Source organism: Heptranchias perlo, chromosome 3, assembly GCF_035084215.1.
Source record: "Heptranchias perlo isolate sHepPer1 chromosome 3, sHepPer1.hap1, whole genome shotgun sequence".
Classification (NCBI taxonomy): Eukaryota; Metazoa; Chordata; class Chondrichthyes; order Hexanchiformes; family Hexanchidae; genus Heptranchias; species Heptranchias perlo.
In genome coordinates, this window is record NC_090327.1 from 30,585,158 (window position 1) to 30,598,688 (window position 13,531).

General features: G+C 45.6%; 1 protein-coding gene across 4 annotated transcripts in view; it reads left to right on the forward strand.

Moving 5' to 3' along the window:
• The window catches only part of LOC137311437 (protein NDRG1-like), a 73,916-nt gene extending 69,383 nt beyond the window's left edge, over nucleotides 1-4,533 (forward strand). For all 4 annotated transcript variants that reach the window (XM_067978651.1, XM_067978650.1, XM_067978659.1 and 1 more), the window contains 3 exons: nucleotides 1,493-1,528; nucleotides 1,864-1,915; nucleotides 2,024-4,533. In XM_067978651.1, coding sequence (XP_067834752.1) covers nucleotides 1,493-1,528; nucleotides 1,864-1,915; nucleotides 2,024-2,250 — 315 coding nt within the window. In that variant the 3' untranslated portion in view covers nucleotides 2,251-4,533. The remainder of the gene's footprint in view (nucleotides 1-1,492; nucleotides 1,529-1,863; nucleotides 1,916-2,023) is intronic.
• Nucleotides 4,534-13,531: the final 8,998 nt, after the last annotated feature.

Genomic DNA, 13,531 nt, shown 5'->3' on the forward strand with positions numbered 1-13,531 from the left:
CTGGGGTTGACAATTGTAAACAATTTTACAACACCAAGTTATAGTCCAGCAATTTTATTTTAAATTCACAAGCTTTCGGAGGCTTCCTCCTTCGTCAGGTGAACGATGTGAAAATATCGTTCACCTGACGAAGGAGGAAGCCTCCGAAAGCTTGTGAATTTAAAATAAAATTGCTGGACTATAACTTAGTGTTGTAAAATTGTTTACAAATGTCCAATCTTGGCAGTGTTAGCCTGACAACCTGTTGGTGTGCCCAGGCTCCCTTTGGCGAGGCAGGAGTCGGAAATGTGTGGATGCCCTAGTGAGGATGGAATTTTTCGATCCTCCTATAGCTATTGATGTGGGGCTGGGGGGAGGGGAAAGAAAGTTAGGAAATGAAACTGGTGGGGGCAAAGAGATGAAAAAGAAAACACTTTACATTTTGCCTTTTCACATCCTCAGGACATCTCAAAATGCTTCACAGCCCATTAATTGTTTTTGAAGTGTACTACCACTGTAAATAAACACAGCAAGGTCCCACAAATGGCAGTGAGATAAGTGACCAGTTAATCCGTTTTGGAGGTGGTGATTTTAGAATCATAGAAGTTTACAACATGGAAACAGGCCCTTCGGCCCAACATGTCCATGTCGCCCAGTTTATACCACTAAGCTAGTCCCAATTGCCTGCACTTGGCCCATATCCCTCTATACCCATTTTGAGGTTAAATGTTGGACAGGACACTTGGAGATTTCTCCTGCTCTTCGAATATACCATGTGATCTTTTACACCCACATGAAGGGGTAGAAAGGGCCAAAGATTGTATCTCCAACAATACAGCCCTCCCTCTGCTGCACTGAAGTGTCAACCTAGATTATGTTCAAAACCCTGGAGTGGGGCATGTGCCCACAACCTTCTGATTACCACTGTGCCACACTGGTTTCAACAAAATGGGCCTCCAGTATCAATGACATGTCCGAGGGTAGGAGGTGGGTTCATAACTATAATTTTCCCATAACATTGGTCCTGATTTCAGCCATGCACATAGGAAGCTGAGTGGAAGCCACATGTGCCCACAGGGAAGGGAAGGGAATTTAGAAGACGAACCACGTGGAGCCACGCATGTCATGGTGCAGTTACAATGATATTGACATAGCTTGAGCAACTGATCTCCTTAATAACAGCTGGGCATTGTTTTTGGGCCTGTGAGTATATGCATTATGAAGAAAGTGAATCTTGCAAATAGTTACAATGTTACATTTTGAAACTAAAATGAATACTTCCAGCAAAATCGTTGTAAGATAGAGCAATGATGAACAGCAATTTTTCCAAAAAAATTGTCTTTCACTCCAACTTATCAATGAGCAAATTAAATAAATGACTCCTTAATGGGGCAAATCCAACTCCAGCTATTCATTCAGAAACTAGTGAAGTCATTAAACAATGGACTACACCATGCCCACAATTTGGATATGAGATTTTGACTTAACCATTCTCTCCTTTTATTTGAAATAGATGTCTGACTGTGGAGGACTGCCGCAAGTTGTTCAGGTATGTTTGAAATTTGCTGTGTAAAATGGACTGGTTAACATAACTCTGGTGTAACAATTAGTTTTCTTGAGGCATCTGTGGACTTTTGTGGGGGAGGGGGGGATGAAGAGAGCGGAGTTCTATCCTCCACTCTGGCACGCACAGCCACCTGCCAAATGAATACTTCCAGCAAAATCGTTGTAAGATAGAGCAATGATGAACAGCAATTTTTCCAAAAAAATTGTCTTTCACTCCAACATGGAAATAGTCTCAAGCAAGATGGATATTTTTTAAGGGGATGAATTTAAAACTGGTTGAACGTTTCAGAAGTTTCATTCTTGGTTTTTCTCTTGCAGCCAGCAAAGCTTACAGAGGCTTTTAAATACTTTGTGCAAGGAATGGGCTACAGTAAGTAGAAACCATTTTCCATAGATGTGAGTTCTGTACAGTAGTAGCACACGGTCATTGTATCAGGTTAACCATGTGTCTTTTTTTGCCCTGTTCTTTAATCTGTAGTGCCTGCAGCCAGCATGACCCGCCTCATGAGATCCCGCTCGGCATCCGGATCCAGCGTTGTGTCCCTAGATGGCAACAGGAGTCGATCTCACACTGGGGATGGTGGCAAGTTTTATAGCCACCCAGCTATAGGGTTGAACCAGAACAAAAATGCAAATACTAACTCTAATGCCAATGTGGGAGGTGTTGAACACTCTGGCCCTCAGTCAGCAGAAATTTCATGTTGAGAACCCTCCAACCCAAGAAAAAGTCAAACAAAGTGTAAAGTTACCCTTAATGCATTGTGCGGGCATGTCCTTAAAAGATTTTTTTTTAAAGGACGTAAAAGATTAAAAATGAATAAGGTGCACAGACTAAATCTTTTTTTCCTCTTGTGCACGCTCCTGTTTTGAACTTTTCTAATTTAGTGCTATAATTGAATGCAAAGGGTCCACACAAAACTTGATGGTAAACCAAAACAAATGCAGTTTGTGTCTTGCACCTTTCTGGGGAGCAGTGTATTATGGGTAACACGGTTCTCCAAGCATTATTTGCCCATTAGTCATATGAGTCACGTGAAGCTGGAGTTGAATCTTAAGATGTACATAGTTTGATTCACTTTCTTAAATGAAAAATATTAAATCTCTTAGTTTGTGTAACTTTGTCAAACTTCAAGTGGCTGACTTTTTTTCCTTGTTGCCATGCTGTTGCTATTAAACCAGAAGCATATATATTGCTTTTTTAAAAAAAAATTCCTGTTAAGCACATATGTAGGTTGATATTGCTTCCTGGTATAACCTTGCCTTTTTCTAATCTGCTTGGATTTATGACTAGGCAAGTAAGATTTTGATTTTTTTTTAAAAGTTGGACTAATGTGCTTAGAATTTTGTTTCATAGTTTCTGGTTGTGTAACCTGATTATTCCAAAGTATGTTTGTATTGTTGTACTGCAGAAATTTGTATTTTTGGATTTTTTTTTTTCAGTTTTTCTTGAATGACATATTGTAATGCCTAGCAGCCAGTGTGTTTTGGGTGGAACCCTTTCAGAAGAGTTCTGATATACTTGCACCCAAAACATGAACTCTGATATCTCTTTCAGGTGCAGACTGATGTGGTTTAAATTTCCAGTATTCATAGTTTTTCTTTTAACAGGAGTTCTTTCAGGGCATTCATCCACTTTGCACTGTCCTGAAATGACAGGAATTCCAGGGTGAACTTTATAACCTGAAAGTATTGTCACCTTATCAGCATCTAATGAGGTGTCACCATGTGGCCTCACACTTCTGTTTCTTAGCCCAAAAAAGTATTTTCCTTTCTTTCCCCCCTACAGTCCTGATCTGGAGCACGTCTGCAGGTACAAATTATATAGAATGTTACAGCATGGAAACAGGCTATGTGGCCCAAAAGATCTATCACGAGCCTCCTCCCACCTTACTTCACCTCACCCTAACAACACTGTTGAATTTGGAAGTTGCAAATGAGGGTAGAAGAAAGCTGACATTTTAATGAAAAGCCTTCGACATGAAACACTACTGTTTCTTTCTCCACAGATGCTGCCTGACTTGCTGAGCTTCTCCAGCATTTTCTGTTTTTATTTCAGATTTCCAGCATCCGCAGTATTTTGCTTTAGAAGAAAGCTATAGTGATTTGAGGTTACCATTTAAACATAGGCTCTGCAATAAACCTAGATGCATATCCTCCTGTCTTAAAGATATGAAGGCTTGTTACGTTAACTGGATTTTACAATTTTTAGATACTGTTTATAGACTAGGATATAATATCTAACATGTCCCTGAATGATCCCCCATTGTGGTGCTGCCCTGAAGAACACACATTAGAGCCCCATTAAACATTTACATCAAGAAAGCTATGTTTGTGCCCATTTCTGCTGCACTTGGGACCAGAAAGGCCCTTACCATACAAGGTTGCCTCCAACAACAGACTTGGCCAGAGTTAACATTGCATGGACATGACCTGGTGCCAGTCCCAGAGGTGCTGAAACTTTTTGTTGAGAGATTTTACTGCACGGCATTGATTTTAAAAAGTACAGTGACAGCAAAGGTAAATTGCTGCTAGGTCTTCCATTTCAATTCTGGCTGTAAGGGGGCTTGAGCCCCTTTCCCTGCCATATACAGGCCAGCAATGAAATGACTAATATAAATTGAGATCAAATGCAGTGATTTTAGTGTGTGTGTGGGGGGCAGGGGGTGTGGCAAGGATGGCATTCTTGCATTGTATTTGCTTTAACTGGTTTGGGGGTGGGGGAAATACTGTTAACAGCTTTGTACTATGTTTTAGGACATGCTGTGTTTAGGGGTCAGGCTTTTGCTACCTATATTGAATAAAAATTGTTTCCTAATAGATTCTCATCACCATCTGCAGATTTGAAGACAGTATTGGCTATGACCCTTTTTGATCCTGCAAGGGACAATACTGAATAAGCAGATTGAAATCCATTTTTGAAAAATTAAATTGACAATGACATGCACATTTATATTTATTTTGAAAATAAATTTTTGAAACTTTGCAAAATTTGTTTCTCGTACAATGCTTCACTTTTGTGATGAAAAATGTCCCAAGATTCTTGCTGGTTAGATTGTTGAATTCAGAGTTTTAAATGGGATCTAAGTATTGTAAGAACTGACTATTCCAAGGTCATCAAATGCCGTGAGCCATTCAAATTGGATCCTGGAAGATAAATCTCAGCTGATCAGGAGGAGAGGGGACCATGACCATTCGATTTATCGGCACGAACTGGCAATTGAGCCTGGTATGCATGGCTTAGCTAGTTATTACCCGAACCAGGTGCCAGGAAGAGTATGGGCTCGATATTAGGAGGGAGGCAGGTTGGCAGCGGGGGGTCGACTGGACGTGTGATCGCAGCCTAATTGAAGCCACTTACCTTGGCTTCCGGGTTTCGTGTTGGAAAACTGCACAGCGGGTGGACTGCCCACCCGCATCATAGACTGTCAGCTGGAGGAGCCCTATTTAAAGGGGCAGTCCTCCACTGTCTGCTGCAGAAAGGAGCCAAAATTACAGCATAAAGCAGCCCAGGGGGAAGGCTGCTCCCAGGTTTAATGATGCCTTACTCCAGGTCCTACTGGATGGGGTGAGGAGTGGGGGAAGGAAGAGAGGAAGTGGCCTGCCTCTGCCACCACGAAGGCCTGGCTTGAGGTGGTAGAGGAGGTCACCAGCACCACCAACATATCACGTACCTGCATACAGTGCAGGAGGTGCTTCAATGACCTAAGTAGGTCAGCCGAAGTGAGTACACTTACTCATTCCCCTACACTCCGTCTGCCCCCACCCCACATCTCCTTCTGCACTGCCAACACTACTCTTATCACATCACTCCTCACACCCACTCAAAGCTCATCCCTTTCTTACCTGCCAGTACTCATCCCACCACTACCACTCAACCCAATCCTCATACAATCTCATGGCTCTGTCTCGTACTCACCCTCTCATGCATCTCTTTCATGGTCAGCCTCACCCAACCTGCCACTACCTGTGCTGCAGCCACAGGGCATGCATCACATATGTGTAGTAGGAAGCATAAGGCAAACGTGTCGTGAGCATGATGCACAAGGGTATTTGAGGGTTTGTCATGGTTTTTACTTATATTTGATTTCTGATCAACTCACATTACATATTATATTGTCACCACTACTGCCATGTCTTTGCAAATCTTGTCTGGTTTGTTCAATAATGCCCTTTCCTGAGGATCACCATGAAGACCTGAAACTGATGCCACCCATTGTGTCACTGCAGAGTGGGTGTAGGTGTATTTGCAGGGCTTTTCTGTGCAGACGACTGAGAGATGTTGGCGATGTCCCCGGTGGCACCCTGGAAGGATGCGGAGGAGAAGTTGTTGAGGACATTGGTGACTTTGACAGCGACCGGGAGCAGCTCGGCATAAAGGAGGCTGCAGATGTTCACGACTACATGTCGAGTGATTCTGAGCCTCCGTGTGCACTGCTGCTTAGAGGGGTCCAGGAAACTGAGCCTCGGTCTGTAGACCCTGTGGTGAGGGTAGTGCCTTCTGCGACGCATCTCTCTCTGCGGTTGCCCTCCCTCCTGCTGTGCAGGTGGATGGCAAGGCTGGTGATGCTGTTCGTCCTCCGAGGAGGTAATGACTGCAGCTATGGCAGCCCCCATCCGGAAGATTGTACGTTTGAGGGGGTCCGCAAGGTAGGTAAACGTGTCTGCACACCGGGGTTGAGGTTCTAAGTTGGTGAATTTTATTGTTAGGAGGAGGGGGTTGGAGGCCAAACTTTGTCCAGAGTGGCCTCCTGCAATGAGTGAGGTTCTCCCCACCCCCCACCTGTCAAATGGACCTTTGCAGCTGCCACAGGCTGGTGGCTGCAACACATCCATTTCATAGAGTTATACAGCACGGATAGAGGCCCTTCGGCCCATCGTGTCCGCGCCGGCCATCAAGCCCAGTCTAATCCCATATTCCAGCATTTGGTCCGTAGCTTTGTATGCTATGGCATTTCAAGTGCTCATCCAAATGCTTCTTGAATGTTGTGAGGGTTCCTGCCTCCACAACCCTCTCAGGCAGTGAGTTCCAGACTCCAACCACCCTCTGGGTGAAAAAGTTCTTTCTCAAATCCCCTCTAAACCTCCTGCCTTTTACCTTGAATCTATGCCCCCTTGTTATAGAACCCTCAACGAAGGGAAAAAGCTCCTTAGTATCCATCCTATCTATGCCCCTCATAATTTTGTACACCTCAATCATGTCCCCCCTCAGCCTCCTCTGCTCCAAGGAAAACAAACCCAATCTTCCCAGTCTCTCTTCATAGCTGAAGCGCTCCAGCCCTGGTAACATCCTGGTGAATCTCCTCTGCACCCTCTCCAAAGCGATCACATCCTTCCTGTAGTGCGGCGACCAGAACTGCACACAGTACTCCAGCTGTGGCCTAACCAGTGTTTTATACAGCTCCATCATAACCTCCTTGCTCTTATATTCTATGCCTCGGCTAATAAAGGCAAGTATCCCATATGCCTTCTTTACCACCTTATCTACCTGTTCCGCCGCCTTCAGGGATCTGTGAACTTGCACACCAAGATCCCTCTGACCCTCTGTCTTGCCTAGGGTCTTCCCATTCATTGTGTATTCCCTTGCCTTGTTAGTCCCTCCAAAGTGCATCACCTCGCACTTTTCCGGGTTAAATTCCATTTGCCACTGTTCCGCCCATCTGACCAACCCATCTATATCGTCCTGCAGACTGAGGCTATCCTCCTCGCTATTTACCACCCTACCAATTTTTGTATCATCAGCGAACTTACTGATCATACCTTTTACATTCATATCCAAGTCATTAATGTAGACCACAAACAGCAAGGGCCCCAGCACCGATCCCTGTGGTACCCCACTGGCCACAGGCTTCCAGTCACAAAAACAACCTTCGACCATCACCCTCTGCCTTCTGCCACTAAGCCAGTTTTGTATCCAAAGTGCCAAGGCACCCTGGACTCCATGGGCTCGTACCTTCTTGACCAGTCTCCTGTGCGGGACTTTATCGAAGGCCTTACTGAAATCCATGTATGCCACATCCACTGCGTTACCCTCATCCACACGCCTAGTCACCCCCTCAAAAAATTCAATCAAATTAGTCAGACATGATCTTCCCTTGACAAAGCCATGTTGACTATCCCTGATTAATCCTTGCTTCTCCAAGTGGAGACTAATTTTGTCCTTCAGAATTTTTTCCAATAATTTTCCTACCACTGATGTTAGGCTCACTGGCCTGTAGTTCCCCGTTTTTTCCCTACTCCCCTTCTTGAATAATGGTATTACATTAGCGGTTCTCCAGTCCTCTGGCACATCCCCTGTGGCCAGAGAGGTTCTGAATATATGTGTCAGAGCCCCCGCAATCTCCTCCTTTGCCTCACACAGTAGCCTGGGATACATTTCGTCCGGGCCTGGGGATTTATCCATTTTTAGGCCTGCTAAAACCGCCAATACCTCCTCCCGCTCGATGTTAATATGTTCGAGTATATCACAGTCCCCCTGCCGTATTTCTATGTCTACATCGTCCTTCTCCATAGTGAAAACAGATGCAAAAAATTCATTTAGAACCCCTCCTACATCTGCCGGCTCCACACACACATTGCCATTTTTGTCCCTAATGGGCCCTATTTTTTCCCTAGTCATCCTCTTACCCTTAATATACTTATAAAACATCTTAGGATTTTCCTTTATTTTGCTCGCCAGTGTTATTTCATGGCCCCTCCTTGATCTCCTAATTTCTTTTTTAAGTATCCCCCTGCACTTTTTGTACTCCTCCAGGGCTTCCTCCGTCTTTAGCCTTTTGTATCTGCCAAAAGCCCTCCTTTTTTTCCTAATCCATTCTCGTATATCCCCTGACATCCAAGGTTCCCTGGAGTTCTTGGAACCACCCTTGACCTTTACGGGAACATGTTGCCATTGTATGGTCTCAATCTCCCTTCTGAAAGACTCCCATTGCTCCGATGCGGATTTTCCTACAAGCAGCTGATCCCGGTCCATTTTGGCCAGATCCTGCCTTATCCTATTAAAATCGGCCTTCCCCCAATTTAGAACCTTTATTTCCGGCCCCTCCCTGTCCTTTTCCATGACCACCTTAAATCTCACCGAATTATGGTCACTGTCACCAAAGTGCTCACTTACTAGCACTTCTTCCACTTGGCCGGCCACATTCCCTAGAATTAGGTCCAGTACCGCCCCCTCTCTTGTAGGACTTTCTACATGCTGGCTCAAAAAGCTCTCCTGGATGCACGTTAAGAATTTTGTACCCTCTAAGCCTTTTACACTCTGAGTATCCCAGTTAATATTGGGGAAGTTGAAATCCCCCACTATTATTACCCTATTATTTGCACAATTTTCTGAGATTTGCCTACATATCTGTTCCTCTATCTCCCCCTGACTGGGGGCCTATAGTACACTCCCATCAAAGTGCTTGCCTCCTTTTTGTTTTTAAGCTCCACCCATATGGCCTCATTTGAGGAACCTGCTAATATATCATCCCTCCTTATGGCAGTAATTGATTCTTTAATTAATAGTGCGACCCCCCCTCCTCTTATACCTCCCCCTCTGTCTCGCCTGAAGATTCTGTACCCCGGAATATTGAGCTGCCAGTCTTGCCCCTCCCTCAACCATGTCTCTGTGACAGCAACAATATCATACTCCCATGTGTTTATCAACACCTTCAGTTCATCCACCTTATTTGCAAGACTCCTTGCATTAAAATAGATGCCATCCAGCCTTGCTCTTACATATTTGCCCTGTCTTCCAAGCTGACTTGTTTTTTTCTCAATATTTGGCTGCACATCACCCCCTATTGTAGCTCCACTCTGTATCCCATCCCCCTGCCAAGTTAGTTTAAACCCCCCCCAACAGTGCTAGCAAACCTCCCCGCAAGGATATTTGTCCCGCTCTGGTTCAGATGCAACCCGTCCGACTTGTACAAGTCCCACCTTCCCCAGAAGCAGGCCCAGTGATCCAGGAAACTGAAACCCTCCCTCCTGCACCAACTCTTTAGCCACGCATTCATCTGTTCTATCCTCCTATTTCTATACTCACGAGCCCGTGGCACTGGGAGTAATCCAGAGATTACAACCTTTGAGGTCCTGCTCTTTAATCTGCTACCTAGCTCCCTAAATTCTTGATGCAGGACCTCATCTCCCTTCCTACCTATGTCGTTGGTCCCAATGTGGACCACGACCTCTGCCTGCTCACCCTCCCCCTTGAGAATGCCCTGAAGCCGCTCAGTGACATCCATGACCCTGGCACCAGGGAGGTAACAAACCATCCTGGAGTCACGTTTACGGCCACAGAAACGCCTGTCTGTTCCCCTTACGATAGAATCCCCTACCACTATAGCTCTTCCACTCTTTTTCCTCCCAGCCTGTGCAGCAGAGCTACCCCTGGTGCCAGGAAGTTGGCTGCTGCTGCCTTCCCCTGATAAGTCATCCCCCTCAACAATATCCAAAGCGGTATATTTGCTTGAGAGGGGGACGGCCACAGAGGACCCCTGCACTGCCTGCCTGTTCCTTTTACTCTGCCTGGAGGTCACCCACTTACTTCCTGCCTGTACAACCTTTACCTGCGGTGTGACCATCTCACTAAACGTGCTATCCACGACGTTTTCAGCATCGCGAATGCTCCATAATGAATCCATCCGCAGCTCCAGTGCCGCAATGCGGTTTGTCAGTAGCTGCAGCTGGATACATTTCCCGCACACATGGTCGTCAGGGACACTGGAAGGGTCCCTGATTTCCCACATAGAGCAGGAAGAGCATAACACGAGGCTGGGCTGTCCTGACATGACTTACCCTTTAACTAATTAATTCAAATTAAATGAATCCCACCAATTTCACTTCAATTAAAAGGTATACTCAAGGGCCCTTGCTGAACAGCAGTCCCCCACGACACAACAGAGACCCGAGAATCCACAAACTCTAACCTTAGACAAATTCAGCAGGAAAATACTCACCAACCAATCAGTGAGCCTAACATCAGTGGTAGGAAAATTATTGGAAAAAATTCTGAAGGACAAAATTAGTCTCCACTTGGAGAAGCAAGGATTAATCAGGAATAGTCAACATGGCTTTGTCAAGGGAAGATCATGTCTGACTAATTTGATTGAATTTTTTGAGGGGGTGACTCGGCGTGTGGATGAGGGTAACGCAGTGGATGTGGTATACATGGATTTCAGTAAGGCCTTCGATAAAGTCCCCCACAGGAGACTGGTCAAGAAGGTACGAGCCCATGGAATCCAGGGTGCCTTGGCACTTTGGATACAAAACTGGCTTAGTGGCAGAAGGCAGAGGGTGATGGTCGAAGGTTGTTTTTGTGACTGGAAGCCTGTGGCCAGTGGGGTACCACAGGGATCGGTGCTGGGTCCCTTGCTGTTTGTGGTCTACATTAATGACTTGGATATGAATGTAAAAGGTATGATCAGTAAGTTCGCTGATGATACAAAAATTGGTAGGGTGGTAAATAGCGAGGAGGATAGCCTCAGTCTGCAGGACGATATAGATGGGTTGGTCAGATGGACGGAACAGTGGCAAATGGAATTTAACCCGGAAAAGTGCGAGGTGATGCACTTTGGAGGGACTAACAAGGCAAGGGAATACACAATGAATGGGAGGACCCTAGGCAAGACAGAGGGTCAGAGGGATCTTGGTGTGCAAGTTCACAGATCCCTGAAGGCGGCGGAACAGGTAGATAAGGTGGTAAAGAAGGCATATGGGATACTTGCCTTTATTAGCCGAGGCATAGAATATAAGAGCAAGGAGGTTATGATGGAGCTGTATAAAACACTGGTTAGGCCACAGCTGGAGTACTGTGTGCAGTTCTGGTCGCCACACTACAGGAAGGATGTGATCGCTTTGGAGAGGGTGCAGAGGAGATTCACCAGGATGTTACCAGGGCTGGAGCGCTTCAGCTATGAAGAGAGACTGGGAAGATTGGGTTTGTTTTCCTTGGAGCAGAGGAGGCTGAGGGGGGACATGATTGAGGTGTACAAAATTATGAGGGGCACAGATAGGATGGATACTGAGGAGCTTTTTCCCTTCGTTGAGGGTACTATAACAAGGGGACATAGATTCAAGGTAAAAGGCGGGAGGTTTAGAGGGGATTTGAGAAAGAACTTTTTCACCCAGAGGGTGGTTGGAGTCTGGAACTCACTGCCTGAAAGGGTTGTGGAGGCAGGAACCCTCACAACATTCAAGAAGCATTTGGATGAGCACTTGAAATGCCATAGCATACAAGGCTACGGACCAAATGCTGGAATATGGGATTAGAGTAGACAGGGCTGATGGCCGGCGCGGACACGATGGGCCGAAGGGCCTCTATCCGTGCTGTATAACTCTATGACTCAATCACTTACCTCTTCCTTGGTGACGTCCCACTTTGGATTACTTTTTGCTTCTTATTTCAACTGGGAGTGTTTCCCCCAGTGGGGGAAACGCGCTTCGTTGAGATGAAAATCCCACCCCTCCTAAAATATCCTACAAATCAGGTCTGCTAACGACCTGAACTATCACATTAATTGCCTAAAGTGGGATCCCGGCGGCTTTAATTGCCGGTGGGAGTCCCGCACGCGGGTGCTGCGCGCGCATCTAAGTGCGTCACTGGGGAGCCCAGAAGTGGGCAGATTGGAGCCAGGCTCCAGACCCGCCCCGGGAATCCCCGATTTTCGGAGCCCACGAACCCACGGGCTTGGACATCCAAGAATTGAGCCCTATGTTTCCATATTGTGTGAAATGGGAAAATGTTTCAATATAATTTGTGATGGGGCTTTTAAAAACATGTAACAAATATGCCCCTTTGAACCCAAATGGTCTTGAGATCACTGTCTGAATTAGATGGGGGTTATAACTGCAACAGGAGTTTACAGTAGCAATGCAAAGTGGTTGCGGAGGTGGGGTTGGGGGGGGAATCTGCAAGACTGAATAAACCAGGAAATCCAACAAACCCTGCATTAGTGTAATTTTTTAAGAATATGTTACCACTTAGACTATCTACTCTAGTACACTATGCTGTTGAGGAAATGATTCCGACTATATCAAAAGGAAAATATGGGTTCATGAAAGGGAGGTCTTGCCAATCTAGCTTACTAGCTTTCTTTTAAGATGTAACAAAGGACCTTGAAAGAGGTACAGCAGTGAATGTGGTGTACTTGGATTTCAGCGAGGCCTTTGATGCCGTTTCTCTGGAAAGGCTGGTACTGAAATTAAAGTAGGAATGAATGGAAGTATTTTACATAACTGGTTGCCTGTGGTACAGTCCCCACCAATTAAAACATTCATGTCTAAAACAGACTTGTATCACTCAAAAAGCAATAACCATTTGCATTAACATGAATTTCAAAGTTGCCGGTTATAATGTCTTAAGCCGTTGGAGTTGTGTCTGATGCAGAGGAGTGTGGTTGTCAAAACCTCAGGGCATCCTTTCTAAAGTTCCTCTGGGAAGTATTCTGAGCCCAAATTTCTCAGCTGCTTAATCAATGACTTTCCGTCCATCATAAGTTCAGGAGCTGGGCTGTTCGCTGACGATACCATAATGTTCTACTGACAACTGATTAATGAAGCAGCCCATGCCAGCCTGCAGCAGGATCATAGCCAGGCTTGGGCTGACAAGTAGCCGGCACGATTGGCAGATAAGTGCTGAGTAATGACCATCTCCCTTTGACCTTCAACGGCACCAGCATGGCACAGTTTCCCCACCATCAGTATTTTAGAGAAGACCATTAACCAGGAGCTGAATAGGTCCAGCTACATCAACACCATGGCTGCAACAACAGCGAAGAGACTGGATACTTTGCAAAAAGTGGCTCATCTGAATCCTTGAAGCCGCTCTGCTGTTTGAGGCTCAAGACAGGAGTGTGAAATACTCACTGCTTGCCTAGATAGGTGCAGCTGCAGCAACACTCAGAATGTGACACCAGCCAGAGCGGAGCAGTTCACTTGATCGCTGCCACTGGAATCGATACCCACCCTCTACAGCATTAATGCACTGTCCATAGTATTTATTATCTAC